Genomic DNA, 23,070 nt, shown 5'->3' with positions numbered 1-23,070 from the left:
TTGTGCTGAACTCGGTGCTGGAAGAAGAAACATAGTTCCAGTTGGCAGCACAGTGAAATACAAGATTTCCTGGAGATATCCCTCCTGGTTCCCATCGTGACAGGACCCTGTGGGCCAGTCCTCAAGGATTTGGCTCTTGCACCCCACTGCTGAGAAAAAACAGAGAAAGTAAATATGCAGACCCTTAGAAAAACAGCCCAGCAGTTTTCTCAGTGAAAATGCCAGTGTCTGCTTCCAATAAGAAAGAGAGGGAGAGAAACAGAGGGGAGGAATATTTTGTTTAAAGAAAACAAAAGGCCCCTCTTAGGGATAAAGGAGACTCTCAGAAGTGTTGTAGCCTGCTTGAGACATGCAGAACTTAGTCCACAACCTTGAGGACTTCCAGGCTAGCTTCAAGCATCGTGTGTGTTGGCCAGACAACAATGAACCCTTTGAACACATTTTGGGTCAGAGCACTGTTTTCTTTGAGGGGGAAAGGGAAGGGAGGCTGGTGCTTTGGTCTTGTATCAGCAGCTGCCTGTGGTGAACCCCAAATGCCTTTAGTGGATGGCAGGGCTGGCTGTGGCTTCTCTATGCAGGCTGGTTCCTGAGGCACTGAACCCACAGTAGCAGGTTTGCTGCAGAACCATTGCCCTGCAAGTCTTGAAGTGCCTCTGTTGTTTGCGGTTTCAGAGGGAGCTTTTAAAGTAACGTGGGAGTCCATGAAATTGTCCTGCTGCGATGTGTCAGCTGTTGACACAGCAACATGACAGTATGTCATCACTTATTTCCTGCTTGAGAGATCATAAAGCCTTTTTGCGTGATTGGGGCCCATCTGTTTTCCAAAAACTAAGTGTTATTGTATCCCTCTCATCCTCACTGTCCTCCTTTTCCAGACTCGATCTTTGGTGCCTTTCTGGAACCTCGTTCATGAGCTCTCTGGAGTGAGGGCATCTCAAAGCCCACAGTTGACTTGGGCATGGGAGGAGTTACTCACATTCTCGTAGATGTTTGGGGCTGCACTGGCCAGCTGGCACAGAGGGCCCTGCTCTGAGCCATCTCTTTGGACCTCTGTCATCAGATATTGAAGTAACAACTGTTTGGTGGTAGGGATAGCAAAGAAGACTATTCTGTGCACTAATGGGCACCTAAGTGTGACCTCTTTGTCTGCACAACGTGGGACCAGAAGTACCAGCACTCCAGCTGACCTCTTGGGCATGAGACAAAGACGTGATACAGCACGTGAGATACAGCAATTGCCTTGCAGCCCTGGTTTGAGGCATCCAGGCATGGTGGGAAGCCCTCAGCCCAGACCTGAAGGGGAGTTTGAATCTCGAGCTGCAGTGAGAAGCCCACCCTGTCCTGCCTGCATGCCTGGGCAAACTGAGGGGCACAGCTGTTGAGCAGCCCTGCTGGGACTCTGGCTTTCCCTTGTGCTTCATTCAAAGCCACTCTGTTTTTTCCAGAAGTCGAAAGCCGCTACTGCTGTTGTTGCTTTGGTGTAAAATCCAGCCCAGGATTGATGGAAAATTGAAGGCCGGTGCTGTCTCTCCTGCCCCATCACAAGACAGAGCTTTTGCTGCCATAGTGTCCTGTAGTGCAGAGCTTTTTCACCTTACCAATGCAGGGACAGGTCTGTGTGCAGCCGGGAATCAGACATATGGTAAACCCTTTGGAGAGCTGCTGAGGGAGCTTGGCTCAGGTCTTGTGTGAAGTAGGATGAGGGAGGAAAACATCTCCAGTTTGTTTGTGGTCTGGCAGCCAGAGAATTTTCTGCTGCTGTCACTGGAAACCAGAGTTCTTTTTTACATTTACGTCATTCCTGGGATGTTTCTGCTGCATGTGCCTGTGCCACAGCCTGGCAGTGTGACTGCTCCAGAGCATCTTGCACCGGGGAATCGCTCCCGAAGAACAGGAGGGGAGGGATGCTGTCGTCATAGGAAGCATCTGTAAATAATCACCAGGAGAGCTGAATGCAGCACTGAAAGTTTGCCCAGGCCTCCATTTGCCAGCCAAGTCACCATTTAAGTCATGCAGATTTTATTCTGTGCCACAGATTTATTTTGCATGGAAAGCCATGTGTTTCCAGTGAAGTTACACCTGCGGTGATTTATGTTTTGAATTAGCCTCAACAATGACCAAAACACATTTGTCAAAAGTTCTTCATATTTGTACTTTTTAAAGTTTGAGGTTTTTTTAATGTTATAAGGATGCTCTGCTTTTTTAACAATGGTCTGATCTGAGAGCACATGAATACTTTTCCAACAGCTTCTTGAAATGAACAGCTGTTGTGCACTAAATCAACCAGAAGGACTTTGTGGAAACTAAGTCCAAAGTGAGTCTTTTTAAAAACAAACCCCAAATTAGATGTGATATTATGATTAGGTGCACATGCCAGAAGCTGTGACAATAGCCTTGTGACTTAGTCTTCCCCCTCATATTTAATCCTCAGTAGCTGGCTGTAAGTCTATTTTTAGAACAGAAATGTTGGAAAATGGTAGAGCTCCAGCAGTCTGCAGCCTGGGATGCTCTGAGCTGTTGTCAGTGGGTGGTGGTGTGCGGGGCCTGGGAAGCCCCCATTCACTGCTTGGTCTGTGAGTGCCACTGCCTGCTGCAATCAGAACATAGGTCTGTTTTTTGGGGGGGAAATACCTACTGGTTAGGCTCTACATTTTGTGGATGACTCAGGCTGAGCAAGTGTGCTTTGGATCTTATGAGAGTTGAAGTTATAGATTATATTCTAGGTGATGTCTTTTAATGGTAATAGTGAAATAACACTTGAGCTGTTTCTAAGGGGCTATCTTTGGATTGAAATGCAAAATGCAGATCCTTCTCACTGGTTGTGATGGGATTTCTCAGGGCTTGTGGTTTCCAGCAGATTTTTGGGGTGTCCCATAGGATGCCATTTCATCCTCACTGCCTTCTGTGACTTGTCTTTCAGTCGCTCCCTCTCTCAGTTGTCACCCTGGATTGTGTTTAACCGAGTTAAGGACCTCTGTGAACCAGATGATGATTAGGATCCTTACCATAACATTTATCAATATAGTGAGCTATATTTTCTTTTTAAAATCCCTGCACTGACACATCTGTTTCTTTGAGCGTTCTCTTCTGTGCCAGGGAAAACCCAGACTTACTTCCAGTGAGAGTCCAGTTCGGTTCTGCTGCTCCAGGCCAGGAGAAAGTTAGCAGCATGAAGTCTGCTAGATGGCAGAGTTCCTCTGCCTTCATCCATGTCATGTGCTGTCATTGGAGCTGCTTGCAGGTTTTCTTTTCTAAAAAAATAATTTTTTTTTCACGGTTCCTGTGTTTGCTAATTGGGTTTTCAACAAAATGGAAACATTTTCAGAAAGCAGGGGTGAATCAACATCTGGTAATTTCCTCAGGCACTATATTTTTTGTTCTGTCTTGTGGATAAATGCGAAAAAGAATTTAGGTGAAGTCTTTGTGCACATAAAACCCTCACTGTTCGAGCGTGATTGATTAGGGGTGCTTGCTGTTTTCCTAATTCTCTTTCTTAATCTTGGCATCGTCCGCCTTTTCCGTCTTAGCTATTTCCACTGAAGATGAAATGTTTCTTTCCAAAGGGGAGGGAGACACCCACCCATGTTGAAGGCTCCTTGGACAGACGGGTCGCTGTTCCCCATGGATCGTGGGGGGAACAGGAAGCCACCCCTCCCTGGCCACAGCTCAGGGCAGCAAAGCCGTAGTTAGCCTGACCCTATTTGACTTCTTTCTAGATCTCAGTCTCTATAAACAGCCTTTTATGGTATTTGCCTTTCAAAGAGGAACCAGGGTGTGGATGGGAATGGGGACAAAGAGCCACTTATAAGGATTGAGTGAGCTCTTACAGGAGTCCAGTGCATAATTTTTAGATCAACAGAAAAATCTTGCAATGTCTTAATCCCTGAAATGTCATCTGAGGTATTTAAATGTTGTCATTCAGCCTTCCAGCAGTTAGGGCAAAAAGGTTTGTGCTGCTGTTTAACAGGGAAACTGAGTCGTGGGAGTGCTTAGCGACTAGTAGAAAAATTCCCAATAAGTCAGAACCAGAGCCAGGAATTAAAAGCAGAAACCCAGTGCTTGGAAAAACACTGGCTTCTGGCAGGAGCATGACTTCAGCTGTGTCCTCAGCAAGGGCAGACAGATTCTCATTTTTTGCATACTAAGCACAGTTTTGCCCCAGACAGCGGGTACTGTCTCTCAGGGTGATGTCAGTGGCAGGGCTGCAGCCAGCAGCTGGGACACAGAATGTGCCAATGCCACAAGTGATAACACCTGTGCTCAGGGGGGTCCCCACCAGCACCCCTGTGGGAGACAGCACCCCTGAGTGTGCTGCTGTATGGTGTTCCTGTCCGGCTCCCCCTGGGCTCCGGGCTGCTGTTCATCCCACAGTGGCTGGCACGGCTCCCTCTCCCGAGGGCTGCCGTCCTTCGTTGGAGCCACACCAAGCATCTGCTTTCTCCATCTCAGGCAGACAGAGCAAAGCAAACAGTGATGGAATAAACACCTGTGTTGTGCCTACAGGTGATACAAGCATCCTTTGGGGTGTTACTTCCTGGTGCTGGCAAGAGCAGAGAAACTGAGGAGCCAGTGCTTGGGTAGGAGACCAGTGAAGGTCATTCACCATTGCAGATGCTTTTAAGCCCCTAATGTGAAGAAGGCTGTAGAAGAGTGTGTCTGTACAGGGTTTCCAGCAAGCAGGGCCACAAGGGTGACAGAAGTTGCAGCTGAACATTGCAAGTTTGTCTAGATTGTGGCTGGCATCCAGCCTGAATCTGCCTCCAGTACAGGAATCTGTGCAGACCAAGAGTCCAGTCTTTGGACTGCTCTTGCACAGGGTAATGGTCTTATTTCCAGCTTTTGGCTGTAAGAAAAGGGTGAAGGTACATATTTGTAGGAGAGCACTCAGAGTCAGAAATGTGAGATGTGCCACTGATCAGCCCTTTGCAGAGGGGGCAAAGGAGAGTGTCATTCTACTAACTGTTGTGAAGGGAAAACTGCACCACTGGGTGGACCCACAGCTCTGCTCTGCCTTTCTGTAGGTTCTTTCCTAAGCCAGGATAACAGGATTAGTGAGAATGCCTGGAAGCCTCAGTCAGAGGAAGCACAGCCTTAGCTCAAGTCTTCCTCGCCTCTCTTCTCCAAGCAGGTTTGCCACAGGTTGCTCCCGTTAGATGTGGCACCTGTAGTTTGGCTGCCTGCCGGGATGGGCAGCAGCTCCTGGGCAGCTCACAGGGTAGAGCTGACACCACTGCAGCAGCAGATTTTGTGATTTGGTTCTAATGGCTCTATAACTCCATTACTGTGCATTTGCGGGTTTTTTTGGATACACTAATTAACCAACAGTTTGATTTGGTGGTGATATCTGAGCTCTATTACAAGCAGGCAATTGTAGCTCAACATCCCAGTGGGCCCCATGACACAAAGGAGGGGTTTGAAAGCGCTGCTCTGTGTGCAGCACATTTGGCAAAGGCTCCTTCATCCCACTGCTGGATTGAATGTCCTGATAAAGAAACGGAGCTGCGGGGGCTTGTTTCACTCCAAGGAATGGTGTGAGGAGCCTGAGGTCTGGTTCTGATTTGCTGTGAGACATTGGACTCCTTACCTGCAAGCCAGGAAAAATGATACCTCTTTGCAGGGGCCTCACAGGGCTCAGCTAAGATTAATAAGGGAAGGAGGGGAGATGAAATAGCTGTGGCATTTTATTGTTGTTAATGATGTAGAGTAAGCCACGGCATCTCTGTGCATGATCACTGTGTTTGCCTTTTGAGATTTGGCTGTTTTTTCCCTTCTCTATCTACTACTAATGAGAGCAAAGTTAGACCTACTCCTTGTAGTAGAAGGCTCATAAACCAGCATTTCTCAGTGTCTGAAGAAAAAGTGGCATGTTTCCTGGTATAATTAGGTCCAGGCTCTCAGGAAATGAAGGCTGTCTAGTTGATAAGTGTTTAGTAATGATTACCAAGCTAAGGCTGGGGAAAGCAAGCAAAGTGTTTTCATTTCAGAAGCAGCAAATCCAGCTGAGGCTTGTGGTGTGTGTCATGTATGGAGGCAATTGTCCAAGTGTTATGTGGCCTTGCTCGCTGAAGAACAAGCTAAATTCACTCTGGTGTAACTCCAGAGGAGATGCTGGAGCTGCACCAAGAGCCTGAGCAGCAGTGTGCACTCCTCCATACTGTGCCCTTGGGCTGTTGGAGGTGTCATTCTGGAGACTGATGTTACTCTTCTCTCAAAGCCAGCAATTCCTCTCTCAAATTAGTAACAGTGCTCATCAAAGCTGGGAGAGCCAGAGTAGGGTAAGAGTCACATATGCAAGGGTAGAATTACATCCTCTCCAAATGAAATACATGTTTCTTCAGTAGTGCTGGGTAGACTGAATGTGGAAGTGCATAAAGATGGGTTCTTCAGCGTGCTTTTCCACGTTTTCTCTTTCTTAAGAAAGAGAACCCCTCCTCCAGAATTGTCAGGATCAGGTTTTGCTGAGAACACATCTGGCAGTTGCTGTGCTGTGAAATCAACACAGTCCCTCCAATGCCAGCAAACTCATCCTCTCCATCAAAAGAGCCCCCTTGAGACTTGATGTGCTCTCAGTGTTCTGGATGAGAGGGTGGGTTGTGGACTCCTTCTCCTGCCCTGTTTCATGTGTCTTCATTACAGAAGATATATTTTGGTGGGAAATCCCATCCCTATTTTACTCAGATGGGTTTGAGTTTTAGTGCAGTGAACACTGGAGGAACCTGAGCAGTTTTGCAGTGCTTCTGCGGTGCCTTTTGCCTTCCAGGCATGTAAATGTGTGTGCAGGTATATTTTACAGCAACTCCAATGTCTTCTGAAAGTCTCTAACAGTGGTAGGTCTTTCTCAGCCACTCATGTACTCTGGTGAAAATAATGCAATGACGTCTTAAAATCTCCCAAATCCCTTATTTATTGCAGCTTGTATAAATGAGTTCCAGAAAGGATTACACAGCTTCCTGGAGGACAGGTCCATCAGTGGCTTTTAAGCCACTGTGGTCCAGAGGCAAATCCTGAATCAGGAAGCCTGTAAGCAGCTGCTTTTGCTGACAGTACCCTATGTGTGAGGGTCACTGTGTACCTGCCATGTCCTTATGCTTTGCCCACAACTGTCCACCTCTGGCCACTGCTGGGGGAAGGTCCCTGAGATACATGAATCTTTGGACTGAACTTGGCAGCCCACACAGGTAGGGCCCCTGTCAAGACCTTTCCTTTGCTTTCCAGACTAAACAAGATTATGTTGCAGAACTGTGAATATGTTTTCACTTCCTTCCTTGTACTCTCTCCCTTTCTCTGCAAACTTTGATTCCAGTGCAGTGCCTTGATGCTGGTCCAGTAGAGATGAATCAGTACAGAAATTTCTTTCCAAAGATGACAGTTTTCTCCATAGTCACCTAAGGCATAAGCTCAGTTTGCTTCCCCATGGTGTCAGTCAGCTCCTCTCATGGTGAGCAGAGTCCACTCTGATTTGTAGATCTTCTTTATTCTTTGCAAAATGCTTGTTGAACTGGGCTGGTGATCTGATCATTTATTTAATCAGGGCATCTTCAGTGCCGTAATGTCCATCACCATCATGATGATTTCCATGAATTCAGCAACTGTGAGTCATGATCCTTTGGATTGTGACTTGAGCCCTCGAAAAGGTACTCCAGAAACATTGTGTCTGGAAAAAACATGGTAATTAAAACAATTTCCTTGAAGACTGTAAAGGGTTTTGGGTGAGGGGTTGATGAACAGAAATGCTATGAGTCTGTTTTCTCCTTGAAATGTATGGTTTGTGTGCTTCTCCCTTTGCTGCACTGTCATGGCTCAGGACAGGGGGAGACAACCTCTTCCTCAGACAACGCAGTCCTGTTTGCAGCCCACCTTCAGGGCTATGCACTCTGCTTTTCCAGCTGAACCTCTGGTGTTAATAAATTAAACTGACCGTAGTCATTGTCTGAGTCAGTCAGTCAGTACTTTCTTCAACCTTCAAGAACCTTTCTGTTGCTCAAGGGACAGGCAGGGAGGCAGCCTTCCGTCTTGCACAGGGCTTAAGCAAAATTCTATTTACATCATAAAAGGGCTGCAAAAAAGGAGTATCATTTATCACCAGGTCACTGTGGCTTTCTGTCTCCAGGATGATCATGGAAAACCATGTGTCTTCTCAGAAGGGCGTATTCTAGGGACACACGTAGCTGTTTGGATGTTGTTGAGTAGCAGCAGACAAGCATATGTATATTCACAGGAAACTTTGGCTCCCAAAGGGCATTCAGCAGCTCATCATGTCTGACTCTTCCAAGAGGTGCTGAGCCATTGCTAAACCGTAGAAAGTGAGGAAAGTTTCCGATTTTTTCTGCTTGTCTTGGATTTTTCTGTCGTGTTTTTGTTAAGTGTTTTAGTAATTATTTCTGTAGAGATACCAGTGTAGAGAGAGCTTGATTAGGAGTCTGACCCAGTTATCAATCAGTACAGTTCGACCAGCTGCAATGTCCAAGTAGGCAGGATGCTAGAGAAAATTCACATCTAAACTGCAAAGCTGCAGCTTTAAGGGTCTCAGGGAGGAAAGATACATAAAAGCAGGAAAAATGCAGAATGTGAAAAACAGAATGTGTAGCAGTTCTGCTCATTTTGGATCTAGTCTGACTTGCATTACTGCGTTCTTACAATCATTCTGGAGAAGTGGCATCGATCCTTTCCAGGGACATGTACTGATATCCAGAAGTTTGCCATAATAAGCTGCTTTGACTTACTCTTGTAGGCACATGGATGAGATCAGCCTGTCATGCACAGCCCTCAGGCGATCCACCATTGCTTATGTAGCACTTGTTAATCTATTTCAGTCACAAGAGTGTAACTCTCACCCGATTACTGGGAGAGGAAGTTGTGTGTTGCGGTTTTAATGAAATTCTTTGCTGATAGTAAGTCTTTTGATAGACACATGCTGCAGCATGCTTTGGCCTTCATCCTCTTTAGAATAAACACTGTTAAGTTTGTTACTGTGCTGATGACTCGGTGTAGTGGATTGTGCTTGTGTTCAAATCTTAGATGCTGTAAGACTCTCTGCAAAAGCACCTGTGATCCTTTCCCTATTCCATCTTTGTGCCATCACTTTGCTTCAGTTCTGTCATCACAGGTGAGTTTGTTTTGTTTCTGGCCCAAATCAAATATCTTTGGATTCCTAGGGTTGGGAGATTTGTGGAGATGTAGAATATTGTTATGTTCCTGTGGCTTGTCTGTTGCTGGACAGAGTGCCCTGTCTGCTTCCTCCTGTGAGACGCACTTAAGTGATGCACCCCCCAGCCCTTTTAACTGCCTGCCAAGTTTGTTTTGTTCTGGTTTTCCCCTAAAAGCATTCAATCAGTTTTAGCCTCGATCAGATTGAAGCATTCTAGCCTTGATCTTCCTTCTTCATGGGCAAGGGGCTCCCTCACTCCTTGCCAGCGAGTTCAGAAAGAGTCACCTTTCTACTCCCAGGCATTTCCACAACTCTATGCAGAGACCACCTGACTCTCTGTCTATTATCAGTCAGTATATCAGATGAAAGCTCATTATTTACCTAACAGGGAGTGGCCCATGGGACTCCCACTGGTGGTCCCTGAGGAGGGGATAGCCACATCCTGCTTGTTCCCAGCTGCTCGATTTCATTAGCTTAAAATGCCTGGGCTAATCTTTGATACTTTCCCAGGTGAGCGATGACTTGGGGTGCCACAGGGATGCTGTAACAACAGGAGGAAGGACAAGCATGAGAAAACTTCCTCTCTGGAAAGCCTGGCTGGTTTTATACCCTCCACCTTTTAGTATCAAGACCGCATGTTGCCATTAGCCTGTAAGTGTATTGCTTCTCCCATTCTACTCATCTCCAAGGGCCAACAGTTAATTACCTGGCCAAGGAAAACTCTTGGTGTAGGAGCCTCATGGGTAACCATCTGCACAGATTCCTGAGGGCTGAATACATCCTACCTTTTCAAGTGAAAATTATAAGGGAAGCTCTTACTTAGCTTTAAAATTATGCTGGCATCCTTAAAAATAGAGAGGAGGAGCTGCTCAGAGCCCATAATCCGAGGTGTTTTGCAACACTGACTGTGACGTGGCCATCGTGTGTTGGCAGCATGGTGGTGTGTTTGAAGCTGGAGGGAAGGGGGCAACTGTCACTGTGAGCTGATAGGAGTGACTTTTTTTTGTACAGGGTGGTGTGCTGCAATATGTGTATTGCCAGCTCCTGTCTGTGATCTCAGCTGTTATCTACAGGAATGAAGGGAAGAATCTCATCTACAAGGGGTTTCTTGTCTAAGCTTTAAAACCCCTGTTGTAGGGGCTTTCGTTTTTGCCAGGAGAGCCCACACTGCATATTATAGGGATTTTTTCCTTGTTGAAAATACTGTTTCACATACAACTTAGCTACTGAGTATGTTAGAACTGAGTGTTGACACAGGACAAAATCTGACTCACAGTGTTTTTCACAGTCAGATCGAAGGTTCAGTGAACACAAACATGTTTCCCACTGCTTGCTCTTCAGATAAATCCTGCAATTCTTCAGTGTATTTGAGATTTATATGGGAAGGTCCCTCCCACTGTGAAGTGATTTTGCTGTGAGTAATGGCCTGCTCCTTGTGCAGGATTTGTTACACAAGTGTACACTGAAGCATATAATTCACAGCCAGAAACGTGTGGAACTCTTCATTCTTATGTGCCTGGGAACAGTTTAAGAGGAGCATGTCAGAAGGAAGGAAGGGAGGATGTAAGGGTCAGTCTAATTTGCTTTCTCGATGCAGAATGTCTCTTTCAGACGGGATTATCCAGTCAGTCTGCTCTGCACGGACACATGTACACTTATGTAAAATACTGCCAGCATGGCTCAAGTGAGAGATTTGTTAGGAAATACAATTTCTGTCTTGATTAATTGAAATAATTTTTTTCTATGAAGAATGTTGAAGTGGTTTGTTCAGTTGGGTCTTAAATGTCTGAGTGTCTCCTACTTTCTGGAGGCTAATTCAATATCTAGTCAGCTCTTTTGACCATGTGCTTACCAATCCACACATGATTTTGGACTCAAAATTGCATGTTGGAATACCAAAAAGCCCCAAACCTGTCCTAAATTTCCTTTCTCATGAGAAATATTCCCTGTGCCAATTCTCCAGATTTGTTCTGTTTTGGATTTGGGTCTACCAGAATGATTGGTAGGCAGTGGCACACAGTGAGCTGGGGTGGTCCAAAGGAACTGTCCAAAGCACACTGTAGGTTGTATTCATTTTGAAAATGAAAAAGACCTCTGCAAAGGTGCATATGGAGCCTCTAGGAATGCATCATTACTGCCCCTCATCACAGCAGTGTCAGGGATAGGAGTCAACCCTGTTTATCTGGAGTTGGAAGAAAAGAAACTAGAAAAGACTTTGGACAGCAGGGGATGGTGTGTTACTGAACTGCTTCACATCTTTGTCTCTTGGCACCTATTCCCTACACTTGACTAAGGTGCTTTCCTGTCACATGTTTGCCTTGCTCTCTGATTTTAGTGCTTCTGTGGGGTCGATGGGTGCTCTGGTGGGCTGCAGGCAGCTCAAGCATCATTCTGTGAAGATGTGAGCCCATCAGCAGAGGGAAAATTTCTTGATTAACTTCTGTGGAGAATTTTTCCTTTTTATTTGCAATAATAGAACAGTTGAGACAAGGTCATATGCTATTTATAGCCATCTCACTGCTGCTTGCTTCTACTCACCCAGGCAGTAAGCTCTGCACAGACACAACGAGATTAATCCTTCACGGCACTGAACCTTTTATTTCCCTTGTTTTTGTGATCGCAGACTCCAGAGCCTCCCTCCTCTGCAGAGCCCAGGGCACTAAGCCTTCAATACAACACAGCAGCAGTGGAGCTATGGAAAAGTTTAGAAAAACATTATCTGTTCAGCTAACCAGGAGTTGTCTGGGAGGGTTGAGACTTTTTTTTCTAGGTCAGCTGAATGGTTTGAAATTTTTCCTCACAAGCTCCATGCCAAGCTCATGCACTTAGCAATTAACTGAGGTTATGTGCAGGTAGGTCCAGTCCTGGCATGGCAAGAAATGCTGGGTATTTGAGGGATCTGACATATTTTCCAGTGTACAAAACTTACTTCTCTTCCCCTCTAAAAAAAAAATAAATTTCATTCAAGCTATGTTTTATGTGCTAAAGATACCTTAATATAGAAGCAGGTTGGATTATGACAGTCTGATACAGAATACATGACATCTGCAAATATCTGATATTATGTTCAATGCAATAGGAACTCATTATGAAAAATAGTCTGAGGTCTTGGTTATATCATACCTGTGACCCCTTGTCTCAGGCAGTCAGAATCGATATTGCTTTGGCTACATTCTCTCTTAAATCTTCTGACTTTTGTATCTCTTTTGTCCTTGTTTTTGCCATGAAAACCTCGGGGTGAGCTGGGAGCAGCTGAATACTTGTAGTTGTTCTGGCTACAGCTGCTTCCCTCCATAAGTTGCAGCATGTCAATGTTCAGTGTAAGCAAAGTGGTCGTAGTAGGGCAACCCGTGCCCTGGCTGTACAAGCAGACTGTAAAGCTGTGTGATGCTCATCTCACAGACCTGGCATGCTGCCTGTTCCACTTTGTTATCCCCAATGCCAAGCACCAGAGAGCAAACTTTAAGGACTGGAAGTTTCGGGTCACTGTAGCTAAAGCCATGGTGCTGCTGTGTGTCCTGTCTCCTGGGGAAGGGGCCAGGGGTTTATGGAAGCTTGCTGAGCATCTGGCATGAGAGGGGCTTTGGTCAGGATTCATCATCTGCAAATAGTGAAGGCAGGTGTGAATTCAGAGCAGGTTCCTCCACGTTTAGCTGAGCCAGTCTGAGCTGTTTCAGGTGGGCTTTAGGGATGAGGTGAATTCTCTGTGTTTCTTTTTGAGGGACACAGCAGACAAAGTGATGGTAAAATCAAAAGCAAGTTATACGTGCTCCAATGAGACAGTTTATTTTTTAAGCATGGCAGGTTGGTGACGGTGGCATTACAGGTACAAATTAGACTGCTCAGGGTGGAGTTTACTGGCTTAAACATAACTTGACAGGTACTAGAACTGTTAAGGGTCTGTTAACATTGTGTTATGTGTTTCATCATGCAGCCCAAGAAGGCTCCATAAGGGATTTTCTCAATGGTTATCAGTGAGAATTGGGATCAATTGTCTAATAATGGTCAAGATGTTCACTCAATGTCCTTTCTCCAGCCTGTGTTTGTTCCTGTATAATGCTCTGGTTAAAGCAGCCTTCCTAATCCAAGCCACCTCTGCAGGCTGGAAGTCACAGTCCCACTGAAGTCCAGGCCAGCACTGTCCCAGATGGGAATGAAACTGAGCATTTGCAATTTGCTAAAATTCTTTCATCCAAAACTCTGCTGCTTAAAATATTTTTCCTATTTTTCTGTGAAATGAGCCAATCCTAGCATCTCAGTGAGGAAAATAAATATTTTCCAGCATCAGAACCCAGAAGCACTTACATGTGTTTTCCCCTTCTCAGTTCTAGCTGTTGGCATGTTAAGATCAAAATGGACAGGGCAGGGTGGTCCTGGGGCTCTCTCAGTGCTGATGTTCTGATTTCATGTGTCTTCTCTGGCTGAAATACACAGGGTTTGGTGCAAAGCTGCAGTGATAGTCCAGTAATCTCATTCCAGTGGGGTGAACAAGCAGACCTTAGAACACATACTGAGGCTGTGAGTCTACAGTGTCATTTTTAACTTGTGATTTTCATTGAGCAATGGTTTGTACAAAGATCAAAATCGCCTTGCATTACGTGCTTGCACAAGATTATGGCCCCCAAGTTACTTGCCATCCAAATAAACAAAATCAGTACTCTGTGGGGGAAATGCTATTATTTTTATTGTTACTCATTTAAAACAATGGAAAATCAGACACAAAAAAAAAAAAGTTTTTTTCCAGTGGTTGCACAGTGAGATTGTGACAGGGCCAGGAACTGAGTCCAGGTGTCCTGAGTCCCAGCCCAGACCTTTAAACACCAAAATATCCTGCTCCTTTTGAATTCAGAGTGCTTTGGCAAAAGTTTCCCCAGAGTGTTTCATTACTAATGTCAGTGCTAGACTCTGAATGTGTCTTACCAGTTAGGAATTTGCCTTTATATACAGTCAACCACTTAAAAACTCCCCCAAACTTAGCAGCTGTTGGCTTCTTTGTGTTACTTGAGTGTTTCTAAGGCAAATATGGGACATGATAAATTGAAAAGCATTGAGTTGAAATGTTCTGCTTTGAGTCCACTTAGCAAATGCCAAAGGTCATCTCTGCTGTGCAGAGCCAGCAGGACTAGACACAGTGTGAGCCTTGTTTGAAAGGGATTTTCTGTTGTCTAGAAATCAGGCTGTTCCTCTCTCACAGGGGTAGATGTTATCCAGAAGAACTAAGCTCATCTTGGAATCTGTGACAGTTTTTGACAGCTTTCTGAAAAGGAGATGGAAGGAAAGGGAAAAAGAACATCCCACAACAGACTATTGCAGGTTGTCTCTCAAGGGACCACTTCCCTTGCTGAGGTGAATTTGGTCCCTTTAAAGTCTGCACAGACAGGGTGTTGTTTGTGAATAGAAATTTGTGGTGTGTTGTGGAGGAATGCAGTTCTACTGAGCAGCTCAAACAGTGGCTTCTTTAGAGGCCTCTGGAACAGGTCAGCAGCTCACATGTCTCCAACCAACTTCTTGCTCCATCTCAACTCTCTTTAGTTACCAGCTGCAGAGGCAGTCTCACATACACTCAGCAGGACCTGAAAATTCCCATTGTGAGATGCTCTGGTCAGTCCTTTATCCTACATCCAATGATGTCCAGCTTCAGTGAACTTTTCCAGAGTGGGGTTGTGTTGAGATGAGCTTTTTCGGGATGGGGTGCATGTTTCTGAGTGGCAATGCCTCATTTAAAAAAAAAAATAATTGTATACTTGAAGAGGTTTTGATTTTTTTTGTGCTGTCTTGAATAAAAATTTCTTACAGTCATTTTTTTCGCCTGCTGGAAAGCCAAGGGGTTATTATGGGGAGTGATGTCCTTTGGAAAAGTCCAAATGGGACTGGAATAGATGTTGTTTTTGCAGTAAAAGCTGGCTTCCCTGCATATGCTGTCAGCACAGAGATAATCCTTAAAAACTTCTGAAGTTTACACAAGGCAAATTTTTTGCATTTCTGTGGGCACTGCAGCACAGCTGTGCTTTGGTGTGCAGAGGGCAGGTCTGGGGAGCGGGCTGGGGTGCCATCTGACCAGGGCTTTCATCTTTCTTTTGGAGATACTCATGTGTGCTTCTTTGGCCAACTCTGCCCTGGAGCTTCTCTGCCCTGCTCCAGGCCCAGGATAACAGGGTGTGAAGCTCAAGATCTTCACTGCAGGTCTGTGTTCAAGAAGAACACTTGGACACAGCCTAGCTAGGGCCAGCATTAGCCTGGTCCTGGCTGACAAGCTTGGATGAGCCTGGTCAGACTGCAGACATATCCAGGGGACCTGACTGCAGGTTGCTGGTTCTCAGGGGTGTTGGCTTTCTTTCAGGAGCAAGTGCATTAGTGACTATTTTCTTGCTAGGTCATACAGATGTTTCACCTGAACATCTATTCTGCTCGCCATGGTCCCAGCAGCTGCTGTGGATGTGTTTAGTACTAGCATTTCTATTTGTTTATGAGGCTTTCTCCAGGGTGAAACTAGTGTCTGGTCTCAGTTCTGAATGTCTAAATCCGAAGTAACCTGATTTACCAAAATAAGCTCCTCTTTATACCCCTGCCTCTATCAGCAGAGTCTGGCCTTTTGCAGCTACACACAGCTGAGCTTAATAAATGGTCCCAAGTCCCCGTTTCCAAGCAGAAGCCTTTAGCCTTAGGACATAACTCAGCCTCCAAGGCTTGTAGAGAGAATCATCTCAGCATCTGCTTTCCCCTCCTCTGTCTCATATGTCATGAGAGCATCTTTCCATCTGGGGCTGTGGAGGGGGTTGGAGTAGCTGAGTTAAGAGGATGTGCTGCTGGAATATGGGTTGGATCCCAACACCAGCAGAACGTGTTGCAGTGACCTGTATGGCTCTCAAGAGCTCCAGCTCTTCCCATTTCACTTGCACTGGGCTTTCCTCTCACTTCAGCTATTTTCTTTAGCCTCTGTGTTCGTGTTTTCCTTGGTTATCTCATCATTGCCCAATCCAGTGGTGACAAAAGGGTGTCAGAGATACAAGTGTCAGAGGATGCAGCATAAACTGCTGTGTTCACTTTCCTACATCATCAACCTCACTTGGTCTTTCTTACCTTGTTACAGCTGAACAAGCTGGAGGAGGCAGCAAATGCAGCTCACACCTTCTTCATGGCAAACCCCGAGCACATGGAGATACAACAGGACATCGAGAACTACAAGACCACGGCAGGAAAGGTCAGCTTGGTTGACCGGGAGGCCAGGCAGCACATGGTGAGTCTGAGCTAAAGAGGTGCACAGGTTAAGTGTCAGGCAGTCTGGAGAGCAGAGATTTAGAAGGCCAAGAGAGGATCATCTATGAGTGGGGAGATTTTTGCTGAGGTCTGCATTAATGGACAAACAATACAGCAAAACAAACTCTCCCTTACAGCGTTTTCCTAAGCAGACAAACGAGCTCCTGCCTTTTCAAGGCACTCTTCTCTTTATTTGATCATCCCCAGCCTGGTCCCTCTCTTCAGTCAACTCTGGGGTCGCTCATGGCTGTGAACATGCACCAGCAGACAGTTTTGATGGATGCCTCCATGGGCACGGAGAGACAGATCTTGGATCCTGTGTGTTTGTTTTGACCTGGGTTCTGCCACCTGGGCAGGGTACATGCACATGAGTGGCTGTGCTGGTGAGGGTATAGGGTGACAGACAGGAGAGTGTCAACTTTTTCCATCTCTCCAAAGCAAAAGCCCAAGACAAATGCCAGGGCCACCCCCAACTTCCTGATTTCACAAGACTCAAGGAAGCAGGAGTGGCTGGCTGGTGTAATTAATAGAGGTGCTCATTAGGAGCCATTCTAAGAAAGATCTTCCTAGATCAGGACCCATCTTTTCCCTTGGCATTCAGTGTTATTGTTTGGTAGGAGGGTAAAACCAAAGAAAATGTTTTTTCATATAATGTACAATCTAGCAGTGACATTGATGATTCCCTAAGTGTGGAGGAGTTCAGAAGAGCATTTAGGCAGATTTTTGAGGTTCCAGTGGTCCAAAAGTCCATTGATGGCTTAGAAATGGTTTGGTACAACCAGTTCCATCTGGTAAGTCTCTGGGGAGATTGTTCTGTCCCTGCCCACTTGTACCTTCTTTTGAGAAGCATCTGCAGTTGGCAAGGGCAGGGTGCTGTGGCCCAGGCAGCATAGCCAGCTCATGGTCTTGTGTTCTGCCTACCTACTCTACAGGAGGACTACAGTGCTGGAGTGAGGCACTACGACAGGGAGGAGTACGAGCTGGCCATTGAGTTTCTGGAGCGCGCGTTGAAAGGGTACTACACCGAGGATGAAGATTGCCAGATCATGTGCGAGGGGCCACAGAGGTTTGAGGAGCATGAGTACCTGGATTATAAGGGTGGTCTCTACGAAGCTATTGCAGGTGAGATCTTTTTGCATTTTTAGCATTCTCGCCCTTGGCCCTGAAATGTTTTTAATTACCGAGTTTGGACCTTTGGCTGGATTCGGTGAAGTGTCTTCCCTTTCATCACTGCTGCGTGTGAGTAACACTGCAGGAGGCACTTAGAAGTCCAGAAAGTGTAAACTCAGAGAGCAGGGAACTAGGACATCTAGTTTCGGTCCTGAATAGAAGCTCAGTTAGAACAATTGCATTTCCAGATGTGTGGAGCATTTGCAGCTTTCTGTAAGAGCTGGAAATGTAGGTGCTTTATCATAAACTGCTTCCATTTCCCCCTGTACACTGGCTCACACACCTCCCTGGAATCTAGACATTGCTGGCCTCTGTTTATGTTTTCTGTTTTTGAGAGCGTATGAAGAGAGTAGCAGAGTTCTCTTGGCCATGCTCCAGGTGGCCAGGAAAGTTGCCAAAAAGGCTCGTAACATAGATTTTCTCCCCATCCAAAAGGATGGATTTGTCATTAGTGGAGGCCCACCTAATTATGATCTTGACTGAAATCTCCGGAAAGAATTGAATGTTGCTATGTAATCTTCATATTTGCATGCGTGGCTCTGAGCCAGAGGGAATTAAAACAGTTCATTCTCAGTAGAAATGAGATTACATTTAATTAGTCATAAGGGAAGGAAGAGCAATAAATTAAGGTTTGTTTGGTGACAGAAATCGTATTTATCTGCTTATGGTCTTGGAGTTGCATTAGCTCTGGAGTCTCACTTCTTGTATGGAAAGTACTTCACTCAGATGCAGACTGGTTTTTGGGTTTACATAATTCTGTTTGTGTCGAGACAGGAAATTTAATTGAAACAACCAAGATGAGAAACCACTAGCATACCGGATGGGGAGCTGCCTTTGTTGGGTTTGTTTATCCATGCAGAAAATAGAAGAAGTGTTGTAAGGGCTGACTTGGTACTAACGTAACTGTCAGCTGATCGTGCCAGCTTTTAGAGCATGACCAGGGCAACAGGGGCCACATCAAGAAACCTTCACTGGCAAAGAAAACCCACCTTCCTTCTCACTGAAAGTTGCTGCTCTTCAGACAAGTTTTGGTCTCTGATAAATTGTTCCTGTGCAAGTTGAGTGCAGCCCCAGTGAGCAGAGATGTTTCTGTGCTGGCCCCCCTGAAGCACAGACATGGTCATGATGTGGTGGTCCTTAACCCAGAACATCACTGGGGAGAGAGAAGAAACCAGATGATCCTTGCAAGTACTGTGTCTTTAACAGATATGCCTGGGTAAACAAACTCCAGGACCATTCAGGTACCCAAAGAAATAGGGAATTCAGGGCACACAGAGATTACAAATAAGATTTGTAATGTGACTGCTTTTCTGTAAGGAACTAAGTGGTTCCTTACAGGATAGCATAATGCAGAGTTCACTCCTGGGTGCCAGGCACTCAGGCCCGGATGTTTCAAATGGGAGTGGGAACACTATGCACCAAAAAAAGAGTTGAGGTTTCTTCAAAAGTCGTTTCTCTTTTCAATCCCAAACTGATTTGCTGTGCTGCTGCTTGAGGTTGAAACACTCTCACCTCTCCCCCCACCCCAGGGGCAGATACATTTCAGAGAATTGATTCCAGTCTATATAGCCTGCACTTTGACAGTACCAAGAAAAAGGAGTGCTTCTCAGTGATAGATTGATTATTTCAGGTTTAAATTACAACAGTATTATTTATGTCCTTTCCCTTCTTGCTTTTCTTAATGTAATACTCTGAATGTGTATGCTAAGTCAGATAACTACTCAGACTACCTGTCCAGAGCAAATGGGGACTGTTTCCACTTGATTTCATTGCAAATTCCTCAGGCTGTTTTTTTGGCAGCCCTGAGAAATGCTTTGGTAGCTGAGCACATGGTTGTTTTCAAGCCTGTGTTTGTTCCGTAAGGTTTTTAATGGTGCATGGAGACAGAGCAAGCAAAGTAGATTTGTAAGTACATTGCAGCAAAGACTCTAAACTGGAATCAGATGTCAGTGTTTGCTTTGAAATTGTACAGCTGGTACAATGCCTATATTGTGAATTCCCACCAATTAAGAAACTTTGCTAATGGCAGATATTTACCAAGTGCTTGTGATTCCCTGGGAGATAGCTCATATTTGAGAAGCAGCAAACATGGGGATTTCTGGTGCTCATACTTGCACCTCAGACCATTCAGACTGGAGGTGCAGGTGCCTTGAGAATCTGCAGCAACCCCTCGTAGCTAAACCTCCCCATGCCCTCAGGAGCTTTCTTGCTGCTGAAAGGAGAGGATTAAAGATGAGCTGAAGGAAAGGAGTCTGGAGATGGATTTCATTTTGCAGCACGTATGGCCACCTTGTCTTCACACTTCCACTTGCTTTATGGGTGTCCTCACCTTTTGTTTGGCTCTTGGGGTTGAAGAGGTACTTGCCACCTGCACGTCCCTGCACCCTGCTGCAGCTCCCAGGACACAAAAGAGGTGCTCAGGCTCCCTCTAGAGTTGACGGAAGGAGTAAGGCGTTTCTAAAGAGTGGCAAAATTGTGACTGCAGCTCTCCACTGTGTTTGGGAAGAAGCCTAAGCTCTTTCTCTAGGTGCACAATCACCTGCTGGACCAGAGCAGCATGAGTTCCATGTCCTTCAGTGGGGGAGTTTTAACTTCTATCTGTCCTTGTCTCAGCACCATCACCATCTCTCTCAGCTCAGACCATCTTCCCCCTCTTTTCTTGGCAGATCACTACATGCAAGTCCTGGCCTGCAAGCACGACTGTGTCCGAGAACTTGCCACGCGTTCGGGCCGGATCTCACCCATCGAAAATTTCCTTCCCCTCCATTATGACTACTTGCAGTTTGCCTATTACAGAGGTAAAGGCTGTTGTATTGTTCCTCATAGTGCTCGTTGAGTTTTGTTCATTTTGTAGAAGTTTGAATTATTTCATATGTAAGTAAGGCTATTTCCCCCGATGTCTGTGCTACAGTGATGCAGTGGCATGGTCTGAAAGAGTTGGGAAGCAAAGGACATTGGACATTGTCTCTTCAAAAGTCAGGTTGACTGAAATGCAATCAATTAGTTTTATAAAGGTGTTTTAGATCATCAGTCAGGTTTCAAAAGCTCAGACTTTAGAGTCAACATTTCTATTTTTTAAATAAATCATGCTTTTTTAGGGTCCTTTCATTTGCCTTTTGACATTAAAGTTTTAGGGGTTTATGTTTCACATTTTCTGAAATGAACTGATAGGTTTTTTTTTTCTAAGTTAATATGTAACAGATATATGAGTTACCCCAAGCTTATCCCAAGATGCCAATTTTTGCCAGTTGCCAAGTATTTTAAGATTCCTAGTAAAGTTGCAGGAGTTGGCAGCATGGCAAAACGTCGGGAGTTGGCAGTGCTATAAAATACTGCCAGTTGTGTGGTTCTGTGTGCTATTTTATTGTGTTCTGTTACATAAAAGAAAATTTAGGCAGACTCCTGCTCTCTCAGGCTTGCGCTAAGAGCCTCTTTCCTGAAAAGGGAAGAATGTGTGAGGGTCAGAATTGCTACTCAAACATAAAAAGTTCTTCATTCATCAACACAGTGGGAAGAAAGCAGAAGTCAGCAGTGTTTCGTGTGTGGTGTACAGGCTTTTTAATTCCTCTGCCCAGTTAGAAGTTTAATGTGGTGGATAAAACCCCCCATAGGAGGCAGTTTGATGCCAGACAGCATCCACATCCTGCCCATCCAGTTGGATCCAATTTGGATACCATCTGATCTGTGCATGAGGGCAGAGAAGTCTTGTTTTTGTGCCTCACTTTCCTGGCTGGTGAAATGGAGTGGTTAAGACAAGGTTGCATCAAAAGAGTCCTGTAGAGTGCTGGGCTGCCCCTTCAGCTGGTGGGGAGCTCAGGCTGTGCCCTCCCTCCTGCAGACTGCCCTCCTCAGCTTTGCCCCGCTGTGCTCTGTGTGAGCCCCTGGCAGTGCCAGTAGGGCTGTGCCCCTCTCTGCCCCCCCTGACTACTGTTGTATTGCCTCCCAGTTGGTGACTATGTAAAAGCCCTGGAGTGTGCCAAATCCTACCTCCTCTTCCACCCTGATGATGAAGATGTCTTGGAGAATGCAGGTTATTATGAGGGTCTCTTGGAGGGTGCAATGGATCCAGACACCATCAAACCCAGAAAGGTGAGAGTGAGTGACACCTAAGAGCTCTTCATGGGAGGCTTTAACAAAAGCATCAGTTGAAAATAAAAGCAACTTGACAGCTTAGCCACAGTGGGACCACTTTGAAAACAGAAGTGGAAGTGCTGGGCTTGCTGGTTGTGCTAATTGCCAGGGTGCAAGTCCAGAGTAACTGGTGCAGGGGAGAAGCTGGTGGGGAGGATCTTCTTTAAATGGGGACTTCAGCTTAGCAAAGGCCAAGCAAGAGCAGGGAGAGTGATGAGCAAGTACCTCAACAATGTAAATCCTCATCTTGTCCAGTGCTCCAGAGGAGACATGGAGGAGGAATGCAGGGAAGCACTGAGCAAAGGGCAACCTCTGTCAAGAGGGGACTGAGAAATATTTTCCCAAGGGGAGGCTGGGATGCCAGTGTTACTCTCAAGTCCTTCAGCTTGGAGTTCAGGGCTCAGCCTGTTCTGTGGGGAGTAGCTTTGCTATCACAGGATTAGGCTGGGGTCAAAAAACCAAACAGTGTGTGTTGTTACCCAGCAGGACAGGCTTCCTCTCCGGTCCAGGCAGCCTTTATCTGTGGCCATGCAGCTGCCTTTCTCACGATGTAGAAGTTCTTCCCATACCATCACAGCCCTTCTGAGGCTCATTTCCCTTGCACCATAAGTAGAGGGTAGGCAGGAATTATTTTTTCCATTCTCTCAGGTATTCTTTGATTTCCAGGCAAATCAAGGTTAATTTGGTAAAATGCTAAAAAAGAAAAGGGAAATGACAAAAAGGAAAACAAGAATAGTTATTGTTTTTCCTCACAAAATAAATCTAGAAAAAAAATTGACAAAAACATTTAGTTATTTCCAGTAATTTGAATTTTTCTGTTAAAAAAAATGTGATTTTTGCTTTGCAAAGTCATTTTCTAGGAGAAACCCCAGTGTTTTATTTACAAATTTTTCATTCAAAATAAAGCCCTCTGATGGACAATTTCCAGCTGGCTGTGCTTTGTGGTCGTCATCCAAGTGCCCTGAGTGTATTCCAGGTTGTGCTGCTGTAACCCACCCACAGCCAGGCCCTGAGCTCTGCATTGCACATGGGGACCCAAGGCACTACCCAGCCGTGGTCCCTGCCCCACCAGCCTGAACCTGACCCTCTTCTGCAGCTGGGGCTTCTCTGGCCAGCCTTTTGCCCAGATATTTGGATGTTCTCCAAGGTGCTCAGGACTCTCTGCCAGCTATGGGCATGTATTTTGGGGATTCAGACTTCTCAAATGAGTTGCTGAATATCCCTTCTGTAATGTACTGAGCAGCTCAGCCCCGTGCCCGGGGTTACTCCAAGCATCCCTTACCCCACAGGAGTCTGCAGTGTGGCATGAAAACCAAACCCCTCTGAAGCAGAGGTGCATTGTCTGTGTCTTGTGAAAGCTGCAT

General features: G+C 45.6%; 1 protein-coding gene across 2 annotated transcripts in view; it reads left to right on the top strand.

The window, feature by feature from the left end:
- Nucleotides 1-23,070, top strand: part of P3H2 (prolyl 3-hydroxylase 2) — a 68,932-nt gene that overhangs the window by 35,417 nt on the left and 10,445 nt on the right. For both annotated transcript variants that reach the window (XM_064666215.1, XM_064666216.1), the window contains exons 2-5: nucleotides 16,239-16,385; nucleotides 17,338-17,527; nucleotides 20,242-20,373; nucleotides 21,522-21,664. In XM_064666215.1, coding sequence (XP_064522285.1) covers nucleotides 16,239-16,385; nucleotides 17,338-17,527; nucleotides 20,242-20,373; nucleotides 21,522-21,664 — 612 coding nt within the window. The remainder of the gene's footprint in view (nucleotides 1-16,238; nucleotides 16,386-17,337; nucleotides 17,528-20,241; nucleotides 20,374-21,521; nucleotides 21,665-23,070) is intronic.

Source organism: Pseudopipra pipra, chromosome 10 (assembly GCF_036250125.1).
Source record: "Pseudopipra pipra isolate bDixPip1 chromosome 10, bDixPip1.hap1, whole genome shotgun sequence".
NCBI lineage: Eukaryota > Metazoa > Chordata > Aves > Passeriformes > Pipridae > Pseudopipra > Pseudopipra pipra.
Note: the sequence above shows the minus strand (reverse complement) of the source record. Positions and strands in the feature narration are given on the sequence as shown.